The sequence below is a fragment of the Temnothorax americanus genome, unplaced genomic scaffold, assembly GCF_048541705.1.
Source record: "Temnothorax americanus isolate GAGA-0224 unplaced genomic scaffold, ASM4854170v1 Scaffold23, whole genome shotgun sequence".
Classification (NCBI taxonomy): Eukaryota; Metazoa; Arthropoda; class Insecta; order Hymenoptera; family Formicidae; genus Temnothorax; species Temnothorax americanus.
The window spans coordinates 42,049-69,725 of record NW_027509371.1 but is presented as its reverse complement, the minus strand read 5'-3'; the positions used below and the strand labels follow the sequence as shown (position 1 = coordinate 69,725).

General features: G+C 34.5%; 1 protein-coding gene, 1 long non-coding RNA gene and 1 pseudogene across 9 annotated transcripts in view; 1 reads left to right on the top strand and 2 right to left on the bottom strand.

Annotated features, from left to right (window-relative positions):
* Positions 1-224: 224 nt before the first annotated feature.
* Positions 225-4,538, bottom strand: LOC143898435 (uncharacterized). Of its 7 annotated transcripts, XM_077407907.1 has the most exons (7): positions 4,002-4,538; positions 3,623-3,703; positions 3,226-3,419; positions 2,680-2,863; positions 2,302-2,485; positions 1,924-2,107; positions 765-1,730 (listed from the first exon to the last, which is right to left on the bottom strand). In XM_077407907.1, exons 4-7 carry the CDS (start codon positions 2,791-2,793, stop codon positions 1,706-1,708), a joined length of 507 nt encoding a protein of 168 aa, XP_077264033.1. In that variant the 5' UTR covers positions 2,794-2,863; positions 3,226-3,419; positions 3,623-3,703; positions 4,002-4,538; the 3' UTR covers positions 765-1,705. The 7 variants fall into 7 exon arrangements, 5 of the variants coding, with proteins under 5 accessions (XP_077264035.1, XP_077264036.1, XP_077264034.1 ...); XR_013257204.1 differs by lacking the exons at positions 3,226-3,419; positions 3,623-3,703; positions 4,002-4,538 and adding an exon at positions 3,056-3,187 and having other exon boundaries at positions 759-1,724; positions 1,914-2,107; XR_013257203.1 differs by lacking the exons at positions 3,226-3,419; positions 3,623-3,703; positions 4,002-4,538 and adding an exon at positions 3,056-3,187 and having other exon boundaries at positions 763-1,724.
* Positions 4,539-9,475: 4,937 nt separating this feature from the next.
* The window catches only part of LOC143898438 (fatty acid synthase-like), a 22,218-nt pseudogene continuing 4,016 nt past the window's right edge, over positions 9,476-27,677 (top strand). Inside the window, exons 1-7 of the transcript XR_013257205.1 lie at positions 9,476-10,312; positions 10,386-10,624; positions 10,852-11,197; positions 12,864-13,238; positions 13,556-13,766; positions 13,837-14,449; positions 15,834-15,998. The product of XR_013257205.1 is annotated as a fatty acid synthase-like (transcript). The remainder of the gene's footprint in view (positions 10,313-10,385; positions 10,625-10,851; positions 11,198-12,863; positions 13,239-13,555; positions 13,767-13,836; positions 14,450-15,833; positions 15,999-27,677) is intronic.
* LOC143898441 (uncharacterized) overlaps positions 14,615-27,677 on the bottom strand; it is a 25,801-nt gene continuing 12,738 nt past the window's right edge. Inside the window, exons 2-4 of the long non-coding RNA XR_013257207.1 lie at positions 16,231-16,561; positions 15,849-15,995; positions 14,615-14,808 (exon numbers count right to left, since the gene is read on the bottom strand). This is a non-coding gene — a long non-coding RNA (uncharacterized LOC143898441). The remainder of the gene's footprint in view (positions 14,809-15,848; positions 15,996-16,230; positions 16,562-27,677) is intronic.

The following is a 27,677-nucleotide window of genomic DNA, read 5'->3' as shown; positions in this document are numbered from 1 at the left end:
TCGCGCTTCAAGTGATCTATTACAATTACAAAAAAAAAATGATATCTCTTTAAATTAGAGCGCCAATTACAGAAAGAACATGTATATTGCCTCAAAAAATAATTGTTGCACTACTTTGAAAAATCTTTACATTGTGTCAATTAGAAAAGAATGTATAATAACAATTTTATAAGATTAAAAAATTTTATTTAAATTTAACAAGAGAATACAAGATATTTAAATACAAAGTTATTTACATGTGTATTTTTTAATGGCCACAAAGAATTACAGAGGTAACAGTACAAAATAAAAATATTTTATTAAAATACATAAATTTTTCTTGTAAAAAAAACTTGGCGCTGCTAAACCTCGAAATTTTAAATAAATAAATAAACTTATTCTATACTTAATTATAAGCCGCATTATCCGCCGTCCGCGTAGTCACGCACACCCATATCACTCACTCCCACATCCACGCTGATAATTATTTAATATTACTCCCATTGCATTCTTCTCTGAATTATTTTTATTTATTGTTGTCCTTATTTATTTAAAAAGTCTAGCAGCGCCAAGTTTTTTTACAAGAAAAATTTATGTATTTTAATAAAATATTTTTATTTTGTACTGTTACCTCTGTAATTCTTTGTGGCCATTAAAAAATACACATGTAAATAACTTTGTATTTAAATATCTTGTATTCCCTTGTTAAATTTAAATAAAATTTTTTAATCTTATAAAATTGTTATTATACATTCTTTTCTAATTGACACAATGTAAAGATTTTTCAAAGTAGTGCAACAATTATTTTTTGAGGCAATATACATGTTCTTTCTGTAATTGGCGCTCTAATTTAAAGAGATATCATTTCTTTTTTGTAATTGTAATAGATCACTTGAAGCGCGACTCTTCTTTTTGATAAGGTGACATAATTTTGTGACGTGTATCACTTGGGTTATAATTTTTCGGAAATAAAGATACTACTGCTTAGATTTTTTCGAGATTTTTCGAGATATAAAGATCTAAAACTTGTTACTTAGGTTTTTTCGAGGTATAATACTACCACTTTCTTTTTTTTTTAGGTAACAACATATACACTACTATACGTGTACTTGGCGCCTTTTTTTTTACCTTTTTTTAAAAAAGGTAATTTTGTGCGGATATCACGCCTTTTTGTAGTATATTACGCATTGTATAAACAGTATGTACAGGATAAAGCTATTTGGAGGTATAATACTACCACTTTGTTTTTTTCGAGGTAACAACATAACAGGGTAACAACATAATACATATACACTATTATGCGTGTACTTGGCGCTCTTTTTTACCTTTTTTTTAAAAAGGTAATTTTGTACGGATCAACAGCTACGTCTAAAAATAAAATAATGTATCAATATGATATTATGGCTACGATCAACGTGACACTACAAATGCTTCGAAGCATTCCTCTTCTCTTTTCTTTCAATGAAGAAAGAAGGAGAAGAAGAACGCTCCAGAGCATTTGTATCACGTTGACCGTAGCCTATATATCAAGATATATATAAAATATCAACAACCTGTTCACCGTTCTGTGGATAGAATTGTAACACTGCTCTTGCGCTTCTTGACAGACATGCATACAACGTTGATAAGAAACGATATAAACGTTTTGTAGGATTGTGCAAAGTTTTGCTTGCATAGCACAACCACAAGCGCAGAAATACTGACAGCCCCATCAAACGTACCAGCTTTAAATGGCAATCCTTGACCTATATCTAAAAATAAAATAATGTATTAATATGATATTATGGCTACGGTCAACGTGACACTACAAATGCTTCGAAGCATTCCTCTTCTCTTTTCTTTCAATGAAGAAAGAAGAAGAAGAAGAACGCTCCAGAGCATTTGTATCACGTTGACCGTAGCCTATATATCAAGATATATATAATATCAACAACCTGTTCTCACCGTTCTCTGGATAGAATTGTAACACTGCTCTTGCGCTTCTTGACAGACATGCATACAACGTTGATAAGAAACGATATAAACGTCTTGTAGGATTGTGCAAAGTTTTGCTTGCATAGCACAACCACAAGCGCAGAAATACTGACAGCCCCATCAAACGTACCAGCTTTAAATGGCAATCCTTGACCTAAAAAATAAAATAATGTATTAATATGATATTATGGCTACGGTCAACGTGACACTACAAATGCTTCGAAGCATTCCTCTTCTCTTTTCTTTCAATGAAGAAAGAAGGAGAAGAAGAACGCTCCAGAGCATTTGTATTACGTTGACCGTAGCCTATATATCAAGATATATATAATATCAACAACCTGTTCTCACCGTTCTCTGGATAGAATTGTAACACTGCTCTTGCGCTTCTTGACAGACATGCATACAACGTTGATAAGAAACGATATAAACGTCTTGTAGGATTGTGCAAAGTTTTGCTTGCATAGCACAACCACAAGCGCAAAAATACTGACAGCCCCATCAAACGTACCAGCTTTAAATGGCAATCCTTGACCTAAAAAATAAAATAATGTATTAATATGATATTATGGCTACGGTCAACGTGACACTACAAATGCTTCGAAGCATTCCTCTTCTCTTTTCTTTCAATGAAGAAAGAAGGAGAAGAAGAACGCTCCAGAGCATTTGTATCACGTTGACCGTAGCCTATATATCAAGATATATATAATATCAACAACCTGTTCTCACCGTTCTCTGGATAGAATTGTAACATTGCTCTTGCGCTTCTTGACAGACATGCATACAACGTTGATAAGAAACGATATAAACGTCTTGTAGGATTGTGCAAAGTTTTGCTTGCATAGCACAACCACAAGCGCAGAAATACTGACAGCCCCATCAAACGTACCAGCTTTAAATGGCAATCCTTGACCTAAAAAGTAAGACGAGGAGGTAATATGATATTATGGCTACGGTCAACGTGACACTACAAATGCTTCGAAGCATTCCTCTTCTCTTTTCTTTCAATGAAGAAAGAAGGAGAAGAAGAACGCTCCAGAGCATTTGTATCACGTTGACCGTAGCCTATATATCAAGATATATATAATATCAACAACCTGTTCACCGTTCTCTGGATAGAATTGTAACACTGCTCTTGCGCTTCTTGACAGACATGCATACAACGTTGATAAGAAACGATATAAACGTCTTGTAGGATTGTGCAAAGAACGCTCCAGAGCATTTGTATCACGTTGACCGTAGCCTATATATCAAGATATATATAATATCAACAACCTGTTCTCACCGTTCTCTGGATAGAATTGTAACACTGCTCTTGCGCTTCTTGACAGACATGCATACAACGTTGATAAGAAACGATATAAACGTCTTGTAGGATTGTGCAAAGTATTGCTTGCATAGCACAACCACAAGCGCAGAAATACTGACAGCCCCATCAAACGTACCAGCTTTAAATGGCAATCCTTGACCTAAAAAATAAAATAATGTATTAATATGATATTATGGCTACGGTCAATGTGACACTACAAATGCTTCGAAGCATTCCTCTTCTCTTTTCTTTCAATGAAGAAAGAAGGAGAAGAAGAACGCTCCAAAGCATTTGTATCACGTTGACCGTAGCCTATATATCATTCATCGCACAAAATTTTTTAATTGCAAATCGGAAACGTACCTCGAGTTGAGCTCTTCTGCGATCAACGAAATCGGGATCGAACGTGTCAGTCGTCACTTTCTGCCAAGCGTAGAGAACCTTCTTTTCCGGCAGCGATAGTAGATGGGTGCGTTCAGCCGATACTCCGCTAGCCTAGCAATCGTGAGCAGTCGCTCGTTTCCTCTCCTTTTAATCCATTGGGTCAAAGGAGAGGAATCGAGCGAAAACGAGCGACTACTCACGATTGCTAGGCTAGCGAAGTATCGGCTGAACGCACCCAATGTAGGGATACGAAATCTTTAGATAAGCACAAAGCAATTCAATTCAGTATATCGCCGGCACGATTACGGTGTTACTGCCGTTTCGCGTACGCGCGTATGCGCGCGTTGTCGCACCTTACCTCGCGACGCGTAATAAAGAGTCACACGATCGGTCTCGCTCCGCGCGTACTACCGTGTCTCTCGATCGATCGAGATAGGTTAACTGATCAGATGATGAACTGACTGACAGGATAGCGCTTTAAACGAACGCACTGTCTGCACTGCACTGCACTGCGACACTAACGCCGCTAGCCGCCAGTGTCGAAAAAGTGAAAGTGACGTTCTCTGTTTGTTACATGTATGTTATAAAGAAAAACGGTTGACGGAGACGACGTATCTTAAAAATAAATTTTCGCATTTGGACTTTGCGTCGCAATATCTCCGCTCGTAGGGCACGTAGCGGAATATTATGAGAGAAACCCCCCCCTAATTGGACCCCAAGCTATCGATCAAGCCTACTTAGAACTTGATCCGTTCACTCGTTATCGAGATCTCAACATCTCGGGTACTCGCAACCCGTCGCGTCGCGTAAAAGAGTCACGGTCGGTCTCGCTCCGCGTGTACTTGGCGCGAGACACTACCGTGTCTCTTGATAAACTCTCATCTCTCTCTTATACACGGGTGACGTAGCAAAAATGTTATGACACCTGTAATGTAACTCTCGAAAGCCTATCAAAAATTACAAGAATTTAATGAGAATAAATGCAACTAATTCTTTACATATTTAGGAAAGACTTTTATGAAGACTGATATAGTTATCAAGAAATTGTAAAAATAAAACAGCATCCCTTACAAAAAAGTATTACTAGCTGGTTAGTAATAAATACTTATTTTGTGTATTAATAATACTAAAATTAAGTATTTATTAGTACTTGAATCACTGTGGTCCAAGTATTGCATAGTATTTTATTACTGGTCAGTAATTTATGAAAGTAGTATTTAATACAGGACGAGTATTGAATACTTAGTATTAAATTTCTGATGAGAAAGCATTTAATACTAGGTGAAAAATACTTGTGTAATAAATACTTGTGTTGAATTACTGATGAGTATTTCAATGTTAGTACTGAAGTACTGAACTAAGGATTCCATGTAAAATTAATCACTGACCAGTACTACAATTTGTATAGAAACATTATAATGGGTGTGTGTGTGTAATTCCTGATAATATTAAAGAAAAGAAATAAAAGTAAGGCACAAATACATTTTATATGAAGGTCTGTACTAATTCGTCGTGATAAAAGTGTACAAGTTTTGAAATTGAAAAGATATCATTTAAATATCCAATTCAAAATTTTATTACTCTTTTTAAACTGAATTTGTTTCTTAAGATGATTTTTGAAAAATTATATATTTGTGCTGGTTATGACACATGTAGACTATTTATAACACTTACATCAAATTAAGAAGTAGTCTACCACGTAAGGCAGTTGGCTCACGATCCAGAGGTCCCGAGTTCGATCCCACCAAGGTAAGTGTGTTATTTTAAATACGAGAAAATATTTATAATTATAGGACTGCATCTTAAGAAACAAATTTAGTTATAAAATAGTAATAAAATTTTGAAAAAAAAAATAATTTTTTTTTATGCCGGTTAAATATCGCCGGAAATCGAAATATCGGTGAGTAATTCAATACTAAGCACCAGTAGTTCTGTGTAGTATTAATCACTACCTATAATATCACTACCAGTATTTTCCCAGTATTTCCCAAATAAATATTGACAATATTAAATCACTGAGATTTTAAGTATTTAGTCAGTAATACTTTTTTGTAAATATTGCCACATTTCAACGTATTTTGATTTTAATTATACAAACAACGATTTAAAACCTTAAAAAACAGCTAATTAAATACATTCCTCATATTTATTTGCTAAAACTCGTTTATTTCACGCGTCGAAAAATATGCTTTTTAGAGTTGGCAATCATTCTCTCTCGCCGCCATATCTCGCCAGCCCTGCAATAATGTGATGGCAACTAACCTTTTTAAGATATATTTTCATATTAAGAAAAATATTTGGTTTATATTATCGTATATATATTAATCGTAATTAAAGAGATTTGCAATATATAATCCAATAATTTTTAAAAACGATATATCAGAATCCAAGAAAATTGTGTAACCCTACATATATATGTAGGTCCAGAGGTATGTTCCGGGACTGTTTACGTTTTTTGAAATGTACAGTCCTGGAATATATAACGCATATATATGTAATCAGATTCAAAAAACTGTCCCGAAAATTGCCGTAGAACATCAATTTTTTCCAGGACAGTCCTGGAAACTGCCAAATGTCCCGGAATATACCGATATCAAAAATAAAAGTCCCGGAACATACTTCCGGATCTACATATATACGTACATAATATTATACATATATAACGAAAACATTCCTCGTAATTTATGTCAAAAATTATAAATTATTTTTCATTAATTCAAACATTTTCATGGCTTTGTTATTTTTAATATCATATAATTGAAAACGATCCAGATGCATATTATAAATCCTTAAAAACATTATTCTTTTTTATGTAGAAATAAGTATATTACACTGATCAACAAAATTTTATCGTTTTCAGATGTTTTTAAGGGCATATAGTCCAAGAGTCGGCTGCACAAAACCCTCCCTCATCAAACATCTGGCTGAATTTTACTCGAATAGATAGCTTTTTTAGTGGTTAACCCTGTGCCGGGTTTTATATGCCCTGAAACTTGACTGAAGTGTTAAAAAAAGGGCCACTTCCGGTATGATTTTTTGAGATAAAACCCCCTTAAAGAACATCCGGCTGAAACTTGTGCCAATCGATTCAGGATGTCAAGCACTTTAATAAAAAAATAGGCTGCCACCCCCCACCTTGACAGGAACCATGGCAGCAACCTTTAAACGTGACATATTTTCGTACCGTACCTTCCTCACAGAACATCCGATTTTTTTTTTGGAAATGTAGCTCGAACATTACTGAACATAAAAAAACAATGCTGCCATCGCTGGCCTTGACCAAAAATTTTTGTGCCACCCGTAAGTCGCGCGACTTTTGGCTGCCAATTTGTAACGGGTCAATACTTCCCTCACAGAACATACGGGTAATCTCTTGCCATGTATTTAAATAGAAAATAAAAAAATCTTTGACGGGAACGATCTTAAGAACCGACTATGAATACCGTCCATACTAGCGCAAAAATTCCCATCGAATATTTTGTGGAAAAAATAGTTTGTGATAAACAAACTGCGCGTACATTGGTAGAGATATAGAATGAAACAAGGAAACAAGGTAAGTTCATATAACATTCACGTATTTTTATTTCTTTATTCTTTATATTCTTATTTTTTTGTATTTAAAATCTTAAAAGTAAAATATAAAACATAAATATAAATCACGAGAATTTTTTTAATCGCTATTGCTGTTGGAACTATCGACAATATAGTCCTCGTCGTCACTATCATTATGCTCTATGACTAATTATGCTCTTATGCTCTATGCTCTATGAAGATTCAACTCTTAATGGAATTGGATCTTCGTGGAACCATAGCTCTACTGGCCCTGGCTGAGGTAATATTTTTCGCCATAAATTTAATTATTTAAATGATATATAAGTATCAAAGATTACATGACGATAATCGAACCAAATCGTGGTCGTATTGTCTTGGCGATTATAATGGCCAGTAGAGTCGATTAATATTTCCATTGTTGTTTATCATTTAACTGGCGAAGTAAAAGTAATTTATTCCATTTATATATATTTATGTTTTATATCCTATTTTTAAAATTTTAAATACACAAAAAAATAAGAATAAAGAATAAAGAAATAAAAATACGTGAATGTTATATGAACTTACCTTGTTTTCTTGTTTCATTCCATACCTCTACCAATGTACGCGCAGCTTGTTTATCACCAACTATTTTTTCCACAAAATATTCAATGAGAATTTTCGCGCTAGTATGGACGGTATTCATAGTCGGTTCTTAAGATAGTTCTCGTCAAAGATTGTCTTATTTTCTATTTAAATACATATGGCAAGAGATTACCCGTTTGTTCTGTGAGGGAAGTATTGACCCGTACAAATTGGCATTGCAGCCAAAAGTCGTGCGACTTACGGGTGGCACAAAAATTTTTGGTCAAGGCCAGCGATAGCAGCATTGTTTTTTTATGATCGGTAATGTTCGAGCTACATTTCAAAAAAAAATTGTATATTCTGTGAAGGAAGTATTGACCCGTTACAAATCTGAAATTGGCAGCTAAAAGTCGCGCGACTTACGGGTGGCACAAAAATTGTTGGTCATGGCCAGCGATGGCAGCATTGTTTTTTTATGTTCAGGAATGTTCGAGCTACATTTCCAAAAAAAAATCGGATGTTCTGTGAGAGAGGCACGGTACAAAAATATGTCACGTTTAAGGGTTGCTGCCAATGGTTCGTGTCAAGGTGGAGGGTGGCAGCATATTTTTTTATCAAAGTGCTTGACATCCTGAATCGATTGGCATAAGTTTCAGCCGGATGTTCTTTAAGGGGGTTTCATCTCAAAAAATCATACCGGAAGTGGCCCTTTTTGCTTCCTCATAGAAGAAGCTTCGGCTTCGTAAAAAAAAATTTTTTTTTGTTTTTCTGAATGTGTTTAGAATGTTCTAAAACGTCGAAAAATTGCAGTTTTAAAAAATGTCTGTATGTATGTATGTGTGTGTGTGTGTATGCATGTATGTATGTATGTGCCAAATTTACCCAAATTTCTATAACTCCAGAACTAATCAACCAAATCTTAACGAATTATATATGAAATAGGGGTAGAAAAAACTGAAGAATATAATAGAATTAATAAAAATTGCTAATAATCAAGGGGTTCTTTTTTAATAAAATTTTGAATTTGCAGAAATGTTTGTTTATGCTTTAATTTTCTCAAATTTGGAGATATCGATCTATTTCTAATTTTATTATATTTTTCAGTCTTTTCTACCCCTATTTCATATATAATTCGTTAAGATTTGGTTGATTAGTTCTGGAGTTATAGAATTTTCGGTAAATTTGAATTTGGAGATATCAATCTATTTCTAATTTTATTATATTTTTCAGTCTTTTCTACCCCTATATTTCATACATAATTCGTTAAAATTTGGTTGATTAGTTCTGGAGTTATAGAAATTTCGGTAAATTTGCTCTAACTTCCGCAAATATTGAGAAATTGCACATTGCTTCTTTATAGTTTTTAAGTGTGCAAGTAAAACCCTTTGCTCACAAAGCTTCCTCTATGAGGAAGCCAAAAAAATAAATACTAATAATTATACATTAAATAAAATAAAAGCTTCCTCAAGAAGCTTTATATGCGAAATAAAATAAGAGCAATGGTAGCGAGCTGTAATAATAAAGAAGCAATGTGCAAGTTTGTAATTTGCACCCTTTTTTAACACTTCGGTCAAGTTTCAGGGCATATAAAACCCGGCACAGGGTTAACCACTAAAAAAGCTATTTATTCGAATAAAATTCAGCCGAATGTTCGATGAGGGAGGGTTTTGTGCAGCCAGCTCTCCTACTAGATGCGATACGAATGTCGACGCACATTGCACTCAAATGTTGCAATATGATAAATATTAAAATTATCGAATTTGTCGATGATAGTGACAAAATGATACCAGAAGATTTAAACTCTCTACTTATTAGTGAAATCTTAAATGATTTACCGCAGATTTGACACCACACTAAACTCGTGACGATCCACGAGAAATTCCCAAATATTTCTTTGTTCGACAACGTTTCTACAACGGAAATTACTAAGTTATCGAAGGAGGAGAATTGTTTGATAGTCCTTGGTTTCGATATTTTGACAAAAAATAGCAAAAAATTATATAAACAGTTGCTGTCTCTGTTAATGCCACAGGGTTTTCTACTGACTTTGGAGGAATCCGGAGCGGTCTACGATTATTCGTGCCTGAAAACGTATGAGTTGGATATCATACTGGAAAAACAAATAAATGACAAGAAGCTTTTGTTATTAAAAAAAACGCGAAATATTGCGAGAAACCAGCGGATTGTACATGTAAACAATTACGAATTTTCATGGCGGGTAGATGAACTGAAATCAATCATGAATGTGCAAAACGAGACTGGTGTAGATACGGAGATAATTCTTGTCTCGGAAGAAGACTTCGAATGCGGGCTACTCGGTTTTATTAATTGTTTGCGAAAAGAACTAGGCGGCGAATTAATTAGAAGCGTATTTATTCAAGATAACAAAGCGCCTACATTTTCTTTGCAAGAACCATTGTACACGAAGCAGCTACAGTTGAACCTACCCATCAACGTTATACGTTCCGTTAACGTTTGGGGATCCTATACAGGCATTTTCCATTACCATCGTTGGAATCAAAACTTGTTCAGAGTGCTTACGTTACGCAGATGGTATGTTAAGGTGTTCTATTACATTTTATTATAAATAATAATAACTATAATAATAATAATTACTTTATAATAGGTACAAGGAGATCTGAGTACTATCTGCTGGGCACAGAGCAGAATGTCTCGCATTAACCATGAAAACCTCATTAATGTAATTTATACGTCTGTTAATTTTAAAGATATCATGGTAGCTACTGGCAGACTCAACGCTGAAATTATGGCACCGTACGAACGCAGTAACGACTGTTTTATTGGCTTGGAATTTGTTGGTTTTAATACGCATAAACAAAGGATAATGGGATTATGTTCACACGGGTAAGATATAGAGTATTAATACATATAAATATACGATAAAAAGAACTCTTTGCAATTGACAGAATTAACTTCTATTTTATATGAGTACCGTTAATTAGTATTAATAATGTTTTAATTTAAGCAGCATTAATTTAAATTTAATATCAAATTAAAAATATGCAAGATATACGTCATTTTAAAGTAACGTTTAAATAAATAAATACAGTTTCAAAATTTTTATGCATTAGAGAAATGACGAACATTCTTGTGGCCGATAAATATCTCAGTTGGATTATACCTGACAAGTGGACAATGGAAGACGCAGCAACTGTTCCGTGTGTGTACAGCACGTGTTACCATGCATGAAATGTTAACACGTGCTGTACGCACACGGAACGGTTGCTTTAAAATGAAAAAGGGAGACAAAATCTTAATCCATTCTGGTACTGGAGGCATTGGTCAAGCTGCGATCCATCTTGCGCTTCACGAAGGTTGCGAAGTGTTTACGACAGTTGGAACTGTCGAGAAACGACAGTTTATAAGAGAAACGTTTCCTTCCATTCCCGAAGATAATATCGGAAACTCTCAAGATACAACCCAAGCAGCATTTTGACGTCCGCCCGACGTTAAGATAAACACACTTAACGTTGGTATCCAACGTTTTTGCTACGTCGTTTCAACCCTCTTTTGCACTAATTTGGGGAATCAAATTTAGGTTGTACCAACGTTGGAATCCGACTTATATAAGTTAAATTGAGGTTACATTTTTTCCACCCCAGTTTTAACGTTGGTATGTAAACTTTGATTTTGTACACTCTGCTAGACCTGAGGTTATTTTTTCACAACGTACATTTTAGGTGTAGTTCTCGTGCTTCTATTCAAACCATATGACGGCATTGGTGTAATAAATGTATCATAATACGTACTTATCAATTTGGCACAAATAAAATGGCTTTATAGGAAAAATATAGTTTGCGCAGTCTTTGATACTATTGTAATTTTGCCATAAATACACGAACCCAGCACTGAAATTGTATAACAAAACCCACTTTATTGATAAATGTGGAAATGATAGGTCAAAATTAGACGAATCTTTTCTAAAATATTCCAATTTACTAAATATTCTAATAAATAACTAAAATTTTCCAAAGTGTAGATTTTAATTTTTTTTCATCAAAATTACTTTTAAGATAAATATGTTGTCAAAACTTTAACAACAGATATTATATAAATGCTTTAAATTGTTAATAAAATGCGTTAAAAAATTTAAATCTATAATAAATATACTGGAAAATGGCGGATTATTTGCCTTCCTCTTTGAGGAATGAAAATGGCGAAGTCAGCGTTCCACACTATATCAAACTTTACGTAGTAAAAGGTGCGATAAATTCTACTAAAATTTGTCTTTTCGTATAAAATAATTAACTTTTTCCGACTTTTCCAAACTAAGTAGTATACCACTGTAGGCAAAATTGTACCTATATTGACTAAAAGTCTTAACAAGGTCGCCAAACTGACTTAACATGTCGATAAAGTATTAATTAGTTGAAAATTCTATACTAGATTTGCGAATGAGTCGTATATCTTAACCAAATCCGACCTATGCAATACCATCTATATGGTGATCTAGAGCATGGTTATGGCAGCCGTGCAGCCGAGCGAACGCGCTCTCGAGCTGTGAACCGCGCGACGCGCGCGCGTTGTTTCCCGACGACGCGACGATAACCGCGTGAGATGAAATGGACCGGTTCGGCCGTGGATCGTCAACATTCGTCGCATAGTCCTCATAGCTCACGCACGACGCCGCGAATTGCCGTCGACGATGCCCGCTTGACGCAGCAGTAATCTGCTCTACATTTTTTTAGGCAGAATTTGTTACCATTTCTCGCGATTTCTTAACGTCAGTCAGAAATGACCACAGGCGACGTTTCACAACGTTAGCGTTTTACAACGTTTGATAACAAAACGTTGGTTTACGTTGGGAATTACGTATTGAAGTCGCTCGAAAAGTGTAGTGCAGAGTATAACGTCAGGCGAACGTTAAATATCTTAACGTCGGGTAATAGGACTTAAACTGTTTCGAATTTGACGTTGGGAAAGTGATAAAAAAAGCACGTCGTAATTTTAACGTTTAGACAACGTCCAAAAAACGTTAGTAATTATAAGTTACATTTTATAACTTTCTTGAACCGCTTACAACGTTGTGATTAGTATAAAAGTAGTCCTTAGTCGGAAAGTTAACCGAAAAATGCTGCTTGGGAAGCTTTGAACAAATGATTATGCAGTGTACAAAAGGTCGTGGGGTGGATATTGTATTGAATTCCTTAGCCGAAGAGAAATTACAAGCATCTGTTTGCTGTTTAGCAAATGGTGGCCGTTTTCTGAAAATTGGAAAATTTGATGTTTTCTAATATTTCCTTGGATATATCTATTTTTTTTACAGATATCAGCTTTTATGGCATTAATATTAGACAACTTATTTTATTTAAAAGCAAAACAAAAGTCAAAGTTGTGGAAAACAATAACAGAAGGTTTAAAAGACGGTGCTATTAAACCACTATGCAAAAGAGTCTTCGAAAGAAATGAAATAGAAGCTGCCTTTAGATACATGGCCGCTGGAAAACATATTGGCAAGGTACAATTATTTTTTAATATACACAGAAATATGTAATTATGATACAGAATATTTTATCATATTAAATTATAAACAATTCTTTGTTTTAATTTAATGCTATAAAGGTAGTACAAATGTAGGTTTATTTAAATTATATTTGACCAAGAAACTTTTTGTATTTACATTAATAAATAACGTTAATTATTAATTAATTAAAATTAATAATAAAATTAATAATAAAATGCAAAACAATATCAATAATAAAATAAAATATAAAATCTTTGTTATTTATAATTTATTGCTTTATAAACAGTTGTTTCTTAATTGCTTATTCGCAGATAATTATCAGAATTCACAAAAAGGAAGAGCCTTTGGATGCTCCACTACTCGCTCATCCACGATATTATTGTTTGGAGCATAAATGCTATTATACGTTATTTTGAGTGGACTTGGCGGATTTGGTTTAGAGCTAGCAGATTGGTTAACTCTTCGAGGTGCTAAAATCTGTTATTAACATCACAAACCGGGATCAGAACAGGGATCAGTAAAGTCTTTACTCTTGATTACTGATAACCTGTTCTGATTTTGGTTCGTGATGTTAATACCAAATTTTTTGCAGTAAAGTTATGGCGATCTTTACGGTGTGGATGTACAGATTTTTACAGTCGATGATAATTTGAAACATGAAAATTGTGAATCCCTATTAAAATTTGCTGAAGAAAGAGCACCAGTGGATGCCATATTTAATCTTGCAGTTGTTTTAAAAGATTGTATATTTCAAAATCAATCACCTCAAAAACGTTCGAGAATTCAAAGCAAAAGCATGGATGACAACAAAAATGGACGAATTGTCGAGGAAGATCTGTCTGCAACTTCGACATTTTGTCGTTTTTTCCTCCGTGTCGTGTGGAAGAGGAAACACAGGCCAGACAAATTATGGGATGGCTAATTCCGTAATGGAGAGAATTTGTGAGAAAAAGATGGAAAAAGGATTACACGGTTTAGCGATACAATGGGGTGCTGTTGGTGATGTCGGACTCGTAGCAGATATGCAAGAAGAAAATAAGGAATTGGTTATTGGAAGTACATTGCAACAACGAATATCTTCATGTTTGGAGAAATAGAAATGTTTCTGTTATAAGATTGACCTGTTGTAAGCAGTATGGTTGTTGCTGAAAAAGCAAAAATTGGCGGATCAATGAATATTTATGAAACAGTTGCTCATATAATGGGTAAGCAGTTTTATGCAAAGTTAAATAAAGAAAAATACTAAATACATATAATAGCCATGAAATAGAAGTGAAATCAAAATGTTATTCCAAGTATATTTATTGAAATAAGTAAAATATTTCAAAAAATGTATAATATATATTTTTTTGCACAAAATTACAGGAATACTTATAATATTTGAAAAATTATCTTACAATTACTGCAGACTTAACACTTTAAGTCTTAGGAGGCCTCTACGCGTTTCTCTCGTTTGAATTATTGTATAATTCAGGCCCTAATCAAAATTTTTAGATTAAAATTAATATATATTTAGAAAAAAGTTGTTTTTTCTGAAAATCTAGTCAGCGATAAAATAAGATTTCTGAAAGAAAAAAGAAAGAGAAGGTAAAACACAGAAAGGTAAAGCAAAAAAAATTAATGGCCCTTGTCTTTTAACACAAAAGTATTCAACTAATAAATAATTTTGTCTAGAATTTTTGTTGCGGATTACTCAAATAATAATTATATCGATTTATTCTACTGTTGTTTGTCACATAGTTTCCTTTGTACATGTAATTGTATTTAATAACGAATTCAGTTGATGGTTGCACTGTGCACTGGCGCATTCAAATGTTCAACCGAATACGCTATAAAAGTGACATCCATTGGTTGTCTACATCTCAAGCAGTTTTAACAGTATCAGAGCGATGAACAAAGTAAAAGTTATTTTAACAAGTTTAAGAGCTATAATTGTTACACTTTTTAATAGTTATTACACTTTTTTTGATAGTTATTTCTACAATTATTTGTAAAAAAATACACACATAAAAAAAGGAAATTATACAGAAAAAGGGCAACCTCATCGATTTTAATGATCCCGCATGCAGGGTGGGTGGGGGTGGACCTCGGTTCGCGTGGAAAATTGAAAACTTAAATCGTACAATGATATAGACCTTGCTTTGCCCTATAAGCAGAGTGGAGTAAGGTGAACTTCAATGTAATCAAAGATCTGACCCAAACCAATTGTTGTTTGGGTGAGAAACTTTTCACGCGAACCAAGGTCCACCCCCGCATCCACTCCTGCTTGCGGAGAAGAGGCGATAGCCCCTTTCCGCCTACACGTGTACTGTCTATGCACACATATCAACAAATTACTTCTCTTAGAACTAATGTTACTTTATAATACTTTATAATAAAAAAAAGTAATAAAATTGTGAAACTTCAATTTGCTATTTCTTCTAAACCAATGATAAAATCGGTGAGTGCTGACTTTTTATGCATATTTGCCAAGAAATGTAATAATTTAATTCTTAATTAAAATTTTTTTTATATATTCAATTTTAAAAAATTAACTAGAATAACATAAAATTGATTTTATTATACAATTCTTACTTCATTTCAAAATAGGATTAAAGAACATACCCGCGGTGCCATCAAATATGCCATTGGTCGAAATGGGTATGGATTCGATGAGTAGAAATGAAGCAAATATTGGAGAAAGAGAGTTCGATATTTCCTTGACAGCGCAAGACATTAGAACTCTAAGAACGCTTGAACATCCTTTGATTCCTGGTAAGAGAAATATATTGCCTCGATCAACCTTTTTCTTGGCAATAAATTCTACAAGAATATCAGGAACAAAATCTGCATCTTTCACTTTCCGAATTAACATGTCAAAGCCATCCAAATTACCCGTCACAATTAAAAGGGAAGAACAAATTGCTCGCTCGCGGCACGTTGCAGAACCGCGAGCTCATTCACCATAACAAGATCTCGGGAAGCACATCTCCGCACTCGTACTCACTCGAACCTCCTCCGGGAGGCCTTTAGTGCTCGCTACTCCGAGAGTGCAATCTCGCCTGCTTTGCTATCTGCCTTGCCTGCACTGCCTGTCTTGCCTGCTCTGTCTGCTTTGCCTGTCCTTGCTTGCTTGCCGCCTCCGCACGTGCCTGCTTGCGCCTGCCTTAAGAAGGACGAATCCCTCCAGGAGACGACGGCCGATCGAAAGGTGAGTCGCTTGCTTTCGTTTTTTATTTCGCTTAAATTTCGCATTGAGGAGACGCAACACACCTTTTCTGGTCCTTTGAACTATAGACCAACTTGCAGCCGGGTACACCATGTTGCAAACACAAGAACTACAAGAATAAAAATAATTATTTTGTTAAACCTCGAAAAATGACAATTACAACCGAACAAGGAAAGATACACGATACAAATAAAATTGATCCAAGTGCATGGCTTTGACTACAAGAATATCTGGAACAAATCTGCATCCTTCATTTTTCGAATCAACATGTCAAAGCCATATATATCTTCAAAGGACCAGAAAAGGTGTGTTGCGTCTCCTCAATGCGAAATTTAAGCGAAATAAAAAACGAAAGCAAGCGACTCACCTTTCGATCGGCCGTCGTCTCCTGGAGGGATTCGTCCTTCTTAAGGCAGGCGCAAGCAGGCACGTGCGGAGGCGGCAAGCAAGCAAGGACAGGCAAAGCAGACAGAGCAGGCAAGACAGGCAGTGCAGGCAAGGCAGATAGCAAAGCAGGCGAGATCGCACTCTCGGAGTAGCGAGCACTAAAGGCCTCCCGGAGGAGGTTCGAGTGAGTACGAGTGCGGAGATGTGCTTCCCGAGATCTTGTTATGATGAATGAGCTCGCGGTTCTGCAACGTGCCGCGAGCGAGCAATTTGTTCTTCCCTTTTAATTGTGACGGGTGCCCTCGTAGGGTGCGCCGATTGGTGAGTCGCGGGAATATCGATACCGATCCGCGATCTGCCGACGTTTCGCGCGAGTCACCCAAATTAAAATAATGTACCGAGTCGATAATACCAATACTAACGAAGATAACTAATACTAACACTAATATTAATAATGACGAAACTATTTACAGTAGCGAGCGCCAAACAATATCATGCAAAGTAAATATAACAGTGAGATTGAATCAATGCACATTCATATGTCACGCGCGTGAATTATATGTTATAAATTTATCAAATTACACGCGGAGCGAGACCGACCGTGACTCTTTTACGCGACGCGACGGGTTGCGAGTACCCGAGATGTTGAGATCTCGATAACGAGTGAACGGATCAAGTTCTAAGTAGGCTTGATCGATAGCTTGGGGTCCAATTAGGGGGGGGGGGTTTCTCTCATAATATTCCGCTACGTGCCCTACGAGCGGAGATATTGCGACGCAAAGCCCAAATGTGAAAATTTTTTATTAAGATACTTCCTCCTCCTCCTAACGCAAATGTCTTATATGATGACGTCATAATCAGAAACGTCACTTTCACTTTTTCGACACTGGCGGCGCAGGTATCGCCAGTTTCGATATCGCGCGCGTATTTCGAAATTAGGTCGATAGACTTGAGGGGTTGGTTTATAATAGCCGTAACCGTTGATTTAAGCCGTAATCTTTAAGAAATTGACCAATCACAGTGGAATGTGAGAAGAATAATCGACTGTGATTGGTCAATTTCTTAAAGATTACGGCTTAAATCAACGGTTACGGCTATTATAAACCAACCCTTTTTTATCGGTCAGGAAGAAGATTTCTATTTAGGTAAATTAGGTAATAATATATATTTTGAGTCAACGGAAAAAAAGGTTCTCTACGCTTGGCAAAAAATGCCGCTAAGGAATTTTTAAGTCGATTCTTATGAATCAAGCTTGAATTCAATGTCTAGGTATCCCAGGTTGCCGATGACGAGGTCCAGATAGTGCGCTTCATAGTTTTTGGTGTCCAGATGTAATAATACGTTGAATTCGATGTCTACGTGTCCCAGGTTGCCGATGACGAGGTCCACATAGTGCGCTTCATAGTTTTCGGTGTCCAAGTGTAATAATACGTTGAATTCGATGTCTACGTGTCCCAGGTTGCCGATGACGAGGTCCTCATAGTGCGCTCCGCAGTTTTCGGTGTCTACGTGTATTAATACCTCGAATTCGATGTCCACGTGTCCCAGGTTGCCGATGACGGGATCCAGATAATGCGCTTCATAGTTTTCGGTGTCCAGGTATAATCGTACGTTGAATTCGATGTCTAGGTGTCCCAGGTTGCCGATGACAAGGTCCACATAGTGCGCTTCATAGTTTTCGGTGTCCAGGTGTAATCGTACGTTGAATTCGATGTCTAGGTGTCCCAGGTTGCCGATGACGATGTCTAGATATTGAGTTCCGTAGTTTTCGGTGTTTACGTGTATTAATACCTTGAATTCAATGTTTAGGTATCCCAGGTTGCCGATGACGAGGTCCACATAGTGCGCTCCGTAGTTTTCGGTGTCTACGTGTATTAATACCTTGAAATTGATGTCTAGGTGTCCCTGGTTGCTGATGACGAGGTCCAGATAGCGCGCTCCTTAGTTTTCGGTGTCTAGGTGTAATAATACCTCGAATTCGATGTCTACGTGTTCCAGGTTGCCAATGACGAGGTCCACATAGTGCGCTTCATAGTTTTTAGCGTCTAGGTGTATTAATAACTTTAAATTTGAATGGGTGCGTTCAGCCGATTCTTCGCTAGCCTAGCAATCGTGAGCAGTTGCTCGTTTTCGCTCGTTTCCTCTCCTTTTAATCCATTAGGTCAAAAGAGAGGAAACGAGCGAAAACGAGCGACTGCTCACGATTGCTAGGCTAGCGGAGTATCGGCTGAACGCACCCAATGTAGGACACGTAGATACCGAATTCGAGGTATTAATACATGTAGACACCGAAAACTACAAAGCGCACTATGTGGACCTTGTCATCGGCAACTTGGAACACGTGGCCATCAAATTCAAGGTATTAATACACCTAGACACCGAAAACTATAGAGCGCACTATGTGGACTTCGTCATCGGCAACCTGGGACACCTAGACATTGAATTCAAGCTTGATTCATAAGAATCGACTTAAAATTTCCTTAGCGGCAGAATTAAAATTATGTCATGACATAATAAAAGTCGCTGAATTAAAATTATGTCTAGACATAATAAAAATTGGATGAAAATTATGTCTAGACATAATAAAAATTGGATGAATTAAAATTATGTCTGACGTAAAAATAATTATCAAAAATATCGATACCTGAAGATATCGGTACATATACAGTTGCGAACAACATTCAGTAAGACACGCAAATGAAAATAAATAAAGAATTTTACAGTTAACGACTTAATAACATTAATCATGCTTTATTGCGATTATGTTTTATGTTGAAATTGAAAAATATATACAAGGTGTACAACTAAAAGGGTTACAGATTATTATTTTAAAAAAACTAAGCAAAATATTAAATTGTTGTTTTCTTTAGAAATTATAGTCGGTAACACTTTTAGCTTCATACCTTGTATTATATACTGTTCATAAAATTATAAGATATATTGTTTATAAGATTAAGATGCGTAACACTACAAAAAAGCGTGATATCCGTACAAAATTACCTTTTTAAAAAAAAGGTAAAAAAGAGCGCCAAGTATACACGCATAGTAGTGTATATGTATTATGTTGTTACTCTGTTATGTTGTTACCTCAAAAAAAAACAAAGTGGTAGTATTTTACTTTTAAATAGAGCTTTATCCTGTACATACTGTTTATAAAATGCGTAATATACTACAAAAAGGCGTGATATCCGCACAAAATTACCTTTTTTAAAAAAAGGTAAAAAAAGGCGCCAAGTACACGTAAGTGTATATGTTGTTACCTAAAAAAAAAAAAGTGGTAGTATTATACCTCGAAAAAACCTAAGTAACAAGTGGTAGATCTTTATATCTCGAAAAATCTCGACAAAATCTAAGCATTAGTATCTTTATTTCTGAAAAATTATAACCCAAGTGATCACGTCACAAAATTATGTTACCTTACCAAAAGAAGAGTCGCGCTTCAAATGATTTATTACCATTACAAAAAAGAAATGATATCTCTTTAAATTAGAATGCCAATTACAGAGAGAACATGTATTGCCTCAAAAAATAATTGTTGCCATACTTTGAAAAATCTTTACATTGTGTCAATTAGAAAAGAATGTATGATAACAATTTTATAAAATTAAAAAATTTTATTTAAATTTAACAAGGGAATACAAGATATTTAAATACAAAGTTTACATGTGTATTTTTTAATGGTCACAAAGAATTACAGAGGTAACAGTACAAAATACAAATATCTTATTAAAATATTTAATCCAACGAGGGAATACAATTTGTATATTTAAATATAAAGTTTATATATGTATTTTTCAATAGAATAAAAGATTTAATCACAAAGAATTACAGAGGTAACAGTACAAATTACAAATATTTTATTAAAATACATAAATTTTTCTTGTAAAAAAACTTGGCGCTGTTAGATATCATTTCTTTTTTGTAATGGTAATAGATCACTTGAAACGCGACTCTTCTTTTTGATAAGGTAACATAATTTGGTGACGTGTATCACTTGGGTTATAATTTTTCGGAAATAAAGATACTACTGCTTAGATTTTGTCGAGATTTTTCGAGATATAAAGATCTACCACTTGTTACTTAGGTTTTTTCGAGGAATAATACTACCACTTTTTTTTTTTAGGTAAAACTTACCTTTTTAAAAGAAGGTACGAAAATGGCACCAAGTATATGCGCCTGTCTATTTACAAAAGATATGATATCAGAAAATGTCCTTAAGTAGAAATAAATTTTTGAAAAGAAACTGTGTATATTTTAATCTTTGAAAAGAAGCTGTTATATATTTTTAAAAAATGTAATAAAAATTTAAAAATCATTTAATGCAAAAAAATTTGACGCTGCTACACCTGAAAATATTCGAAAACAACTAAAATGTGTGTGTATGTATGTCATGTATGTGGGATGAACATAATAATTTAATTTAATATATTATATATTAATATTAAATCTATATATATATATATATATATATATATATATATATATATATATATAAGTACCGTCCGTCTGTCTGTCTGTCTGTCTGTCTGTCTGTATGTACGCGTACTACTCATTCGTTAGTGGACCGAATTTTTACCAAAAGTATATGAAACAGGGGTAGAATTTCCCGGGGATGAAAATGTCGTGGCCATTTTTTTGCTACCGATTTTCTGGAAACCGATTTTTCTAATTCTTCTAATTTTTCGGGAAATAATTGACTAAATTTAAAAGAATTATATATGAAACAGGGGTAGAATTTCCCGGGGAGTGCCATAAAGTGTATAGTTTTTTGTTAACAACCTTTTAGAAACTAATTTTTTTAATTTTTTTAGAGAAAGAGAGAGCAAGAGAGAGAGAGAGAGGGACCGAATTTTTACTACGAGTACATGAAATAGGGGTAGAATTTCCCGGGGAGTGCCATAAAGTGTATAGTTTTTTGTAATTTCTTTAATTTTTTTAGAGAAAGAGAGAGCAAGAGAGAGAGACCCAAGCAGCATTTTTCGGTTAACTTTCCGACTAAGGACTACTTTTCTACTAATCACAACGTTGTAAGCGGTTCAAGAAAGTTATAAAATGTAACTTATAATTACTAACGTTTTTTGGACGTTGTCTAAACGTTAAAATTACGACGTGCTTTTTTTATCACTTTCCCAACGTCAAATTCGAAACAGTTTAAGTCATATTACCCGACGTTAAGATATTTAACGTTCGCCTGACGTTATAATCTGCACTACACTTTTCGAGCGACTTCAATACGTAATTCCCAACGTAAACCAACGTTTTGTTATCAAACGTTGTAAAACGCTAACGTTGTGAAACGTCGCCTGTGGTCATTTCTGACTGACGTTAAGAAATCGCGAGAAATGGTAACAAATTCTGCCTAAAAAAATGTAGAGCAGATTACTGCTGCGTCAAGCGGGCATCGTCGACGGCAATTCGCGGCGTCGTGCGTGAGCTATGAGGACTATGCGACGAATGTTGACGATCCACGGCCGAACCGGTCCATTTCATCTCACGCGGTTATCGTCGCGTCGTCGGGAAACAACGCGCGCGCGTCGCGCGGTTCACAGCTCGAGAGCGCGTTCGCTCGGCTGCACGGCTGCCATAACCATGCTCTAGATCACCATATAGATGGTATTGCATAGGTCGGATTTGGTTAAGATATACGACTCATTCGCAAATCTAGTATAGAATTTTCAACTAATTAATACTTTATCGACATGTTAAGTTAGTTTGGCGACCTTGTTAAGACTTTTAGTCAATATAGGTACAATTTTGCCTACAGTGGTATACTACTTAGTTTGGAAAAGTCGGAAAAAGTTAATTATTTTATACGAAAAGACAAATTTTAGTAGAATTTATCGCACCTTTTACTACGTAAAGTTTGATATAGTGTGGAACGCTGACTTCGCCATTTTCATTCCTCAAAGAGGAAGGCAAATAATCCGCCATTTTCCAGTATATTTAGATTTAAATTTTTTAACGCATTTTATTAACAATTTAAAGCATTTATTTATATAATATCTGTTGTTAAAGTTTTGACAACATATTTATCTTAAAAGTAATTTTGATGAAAAAAATATAAAATCTACACTTTGGAAAATTTTAGTTAATTATTAGAATATTTAGTAAATTGGAATATTTTAGAAAGGATTCGTCTAATTTTGACCTATCATTTCCACATTTATCAATAAAGTGGGTTTTGTTATACAATTTCAGTGCTGGGTTCGTGTATTTATGGCAAAATTACAATAGTATCAAAGACTGCGCAAACTATATTTTTCCTATAAAGCCATTTTATTTGTGCCAAATTGATAAGTACGTATTATGATACATTTATTACACCAATGCCGTCATATGGTTTGAATGGAAGCACGAAAACTACACCTAAAATGTACGTTGTGAAAAAATAACCTCAGGTCTAGCAGAGTGTACAAAATCAAAGTTTACATACCAACGTTAAAACTGGTGGAAAAAATGTAACCTCAATTTAACTTATATAAGTCGGATTCCAACGTTGGTACAACCTAAATTTGATTCCCCAAATTAGTGCAAAAGAGGGTTGAAACGACGTAGCAAAAACGTTGGATACCAACGTTAAGTGTGTTTATCTTAACGTCGGGCGGACGTCAAAATGCTGCTTGGGGAGAGAGAGAGAGAGAGAGAGAATCAAATTTATTAATTTAAAATCAAATGGGATGAATATAATTTATTTAACACAAAATTGTAATAATTTATGTTTTAACATGTAATAATTTATAATAAACATGTAATAATTTATGTTTTATTATGTTAACATGTAATAATATGTAATAATTTATGTAAATTAATGTAACATGAGAACTGCGGATGAAAAGGAATTTGCAAATTGGCTAATGCAATTAGGAGATGGTAAATTGTCAAGTACAGATGGATTACATCTTGATACAATTGAAATCCCCCAGGATTTTATATCAAAAGAATCTATTATTACTGAGATTTTTGGTGATAGAATCACCATGGAACAGATTAGAGAAAATCCAGATCGAGCGATTCTTTGTCCTAAAAATGAAGATACTTTCAAAATTAATGACGAAATCCTTCGTTTAATGGAAGGAGAAGAAAAGGAATATCTATCAATTGACTCTATTGTAAGTGATGATCCACAAGAGCAATTGAATTATCCGACTGAGTTTTTAAATTCTATGACACCTTCTGGAATGCAGTGAGAAAAAGGGGGGGAAAAGAGAAGGGAAAAAGCCTTTGCGTGTTTTAACACCATGTTCTCCGGGGCGAAGCCCGGCGGGGCATGCATCTTATATAAAAGGAAGATGTCCTGATGACTCACTCACTCACCTCAAACGCCCAGCCCAAACCCCGAACCGAATTTTTACCAAAAGTATATGAAATGGGGGTAGAATTTTCCGGGGAGTGCATTATGTGTATAGTTTTTTGTTACCGGTTTTTTTTGAAACCAAGTTTTTTTAATTCTTCTAATTTTTCGGGGAAAAAATTCACCGAATTTTAAAGAATTGTAGATTAAACAAGAGTAGAATTTTCCGGGGAGTGCTATAAAGTGTATAATTTTTTGTTACCGATTTTTTTGGAAACCGGTACGGAAATTTTTTCAATTTTTCGGGAAATAATTGACTGAATCTAAAAGAATTGTATATGAAGTAGGTAATTTCACTCAGTATATGTCAGTTGTTAGTAAATGTCAAAAGAAATATATGGAAAAAGGAGAGAGAGATTATTTGCGTGTTTTACTACATATGTCCTCCGGGGCGAAGCCCGGGTAACCAGCTAGTATAACATAAATAATATCTATTAATATGTTATAAATTCAAGCTATTCGATGTAGCAGCACCAAGTTTTTTTTGCATTACATATTTTTTAAAATTTTTCTTTAAATATACAACAGTTTCTTTCTAAAAATTTATTCCTACTTGGTGCAATTTTTTTATATCACACTTTTTGTAAGTCGATAATTGCGTATACGCGTTTTTTTGTATCTTTTTCATAAAAAAGTAAATAAATTTTTATAGATTATTAATAACACAGTTTAATTTATTTGGTAAAAAACGATCACAGAGCCGTAACATTGTAAACTGAAGATGGCCTGGTTCTAGGCCGAAACATATGTATGGTCTTCAACCTAATTAAAAAAGTTTTTTAAACAATGTTTAAGAAAGAAAGAATTAGCTCGTAGAACAGAGCTCCCGACTCCGTAAACACACCTACATCCACATACACATGCACCCACCCACGCGCGCTAGAAGCACACACAAGAGAGAGATAGAGAGAGAGAGTGAGAGAGAGAAGCTAAGGGCCGTGCCCTACGCCGGGCCGTAGAACAGCCCACCGCCGCCGCACGGCTAGAAGACCGATGCGCACTAATCACTGCGCATAACACTAGATTATTACGCGCTATCGCTGCTGGTAGACGGCGCCTGGCAGAGACAGAAGTCGTCGAGTCTCCTTCACGATAAAACGTTTCGAGTGAAGCTTCCGAAATATCTTATAACGACACTACGAATATATACGGATTGTAAATGTCCTCGAGTCGTACAACCAAGAGATCAGAATACATCAAATACACGGAACATTACATACCACGAGAGGGGATCTCTTGTAAATGAACGAAGGAAGGAAGGAAAGAAGGAAGGACTTTCTATATCACGGCCATTACCAAACTACGTGATTGTCCATTCCGTGCCGGCCAATTACGTGATTAAAGGATATTACGCATGTAATATTCTACTGTAACACAAGTCGTTGTTACTTTGCAAGGTAAGTCATCGTATTCTGAATTACATCCATAGATCATTCGACTGAGCTTTACGACGACTGTAATATCGTTACAGTCATTCTCGATCTTTGGTTGCAGAACTGCGATGACCGAAAAATCATCTTGCCTTCTGAAGGCGTTTAAATAACGAATTGTCTTTAACATTTCTTGCATTGTTTATATTACCATTAAGAAGTCCTCGAGGCGTTAAAATGTTAACTTCCTAGATAATTAATCCTAAACAATCAATTTCATATTAATTCGGTGCACCAGATTTTACCTTAATTCAATATACGATCGTACTATAAAGAGTACTTTTAAGTATATAAGCATATTATCGCCTTGTAAATATAAGTTCTCTTGGATAGCTATGTATAAGCACCATTATGTTTTACGAGGATTAATGCGTAAACAACGTATTTCTAGTCCACCTTATATATACGATTATTCTTAAAATCCAGTATTCATTTATGTTTAGTTAATTAAAAGACTATATTTTTAAACGTTGTTTGAAGGAACATTCCTCCTCTATAACATTCGATAATAATCATTTATTACTATAAATATATTTACGCATTGATCTAACCTATATTCACATATTACTTGTCTGAATATCATAAGTGTTTCGTCATTTTTCTATGGTAATCCGATATGTTTAACGAAGTTCTTACCGAGTTTATATTATGAGAATACAGTCCACTTAACCTAACGAGAGTTCCAGCGTTTTTCTTTTCAGACATTTTACCATTTTTAAACAAACAATAACACTCTGTTACGGCTCTGTGCCACTTTTTTATTAATATTGATTTTTAATCATTTGAGCCTTCTAAAATTAATTTATTTAGCTTTCATGCAACTTGTTATATTTTACTAATTATACTAATGAGTATCTACTGTCAATTTTGATGCTTGGCTAGCTTCAACATGCGATTGTTTGTATGTATGTACTTATGTAAATTGTACATATATTTTTGAAACAATGGAAAAAGTGGCAATCATTGTTTTTATGCCTTGCAATATCTTATGCAATAATAAAATAATAAAATAATTTAACACTAAATTAGCAATTGATATACATATTTTATAAAAGCAATTGTTTCCTTTTTGGCATATTGTAAACTGAAGTAAATAAATGATTCTATTCTATATATTTATTCATAAAAACACTCGTTTATCTTTGTTTGTTAATGATTCATAAAATATTCTTATACGCGGTACTTCAGAGAAGCGACATAAAGACTCGCGCACCGTGCAAGCGTATTGTGATATGAGCCGGCATTAAGAATTAATAAGATACATTTGCAATCGGGAATCTGATATACTGAAGCTGTTTAACTTATAAAGTACTAGTGATTAAAAATAAATAACATTATAATAATGTTACTAAGTAATAACTTTTAGCGTTTTCTATTCTAATTCGCGGAAAACTAGTTTTACCATAAATAAGAAAATATGTTTGCACAAGCTCGCGCACAAGCTTGATCTCGAGAATCAGATGAAGAAGGAACAAATGAAAAGAATCCGTTTATTGAAAGAGAGATTGCGTTTCGTGATTTATATGTAATTCAAAAAAAAAAAAGTTTAAAGTGGGCAGAACTATACAAAGAATTCCAACATTTGTTGCATAAAAGAAGGGAAACTGCCCTAAAACCTTCCCAGTATTCGTGAACAAAATTATACATCGGTAATATAAAAATACATATAAGTACAATAAATGTCTCAAATGCATAAAAGAAACAAATAAATGGTTATCATAGAACAGTCCTTTCTTTAAATATGTATCATAATATACTTTGAGGTTTTACTGAGGTATTTCTTTATCATATGAAATCTTCATTATAAGAAGAATTGTCATAGTATGTTCTCGTATAATTTCTCTTGACGTAGTCAAGCTTAGAATTAGTTGTTCTTCTCTAAAGAAATGATCGTTTCAAACATAAACATAAATCAATTAATACAAAAATATCACTTCAGATAGAATTTATATAATCTGGGAAATAATGCATCAATCTTTTATTTTAAATAACGAATTATTATCATCAGTCTATTAAATAATGTTATTTGTAATTTCAATACTGATTAAGTATTACCA

Bases quoted from the DNA above. Each gene is read 5' to 3' on its own strand.
- LOC143898435 (XM_077407907.1), bottom strand. From the start codon at position 2,793: ATGCAAGCAAAACTTTGCACAATCCTACAAGACGTTTATATCGTTTCT. The intron at 2,108-2,301 runs GTGAGAACAGGT...TTTATTTTTTAG, and splicing joins ACAATTCTATCCAGAGAACG to GTCAAGGATTGCCATTTAAA. The intron at 1,731-1,923 runs GTGAGAACAGGT...TTTTATTTTTAG, and splicing joins ACAATTCTATCCAGAGAACG to ATATAGGTCAAGGATTGCCA.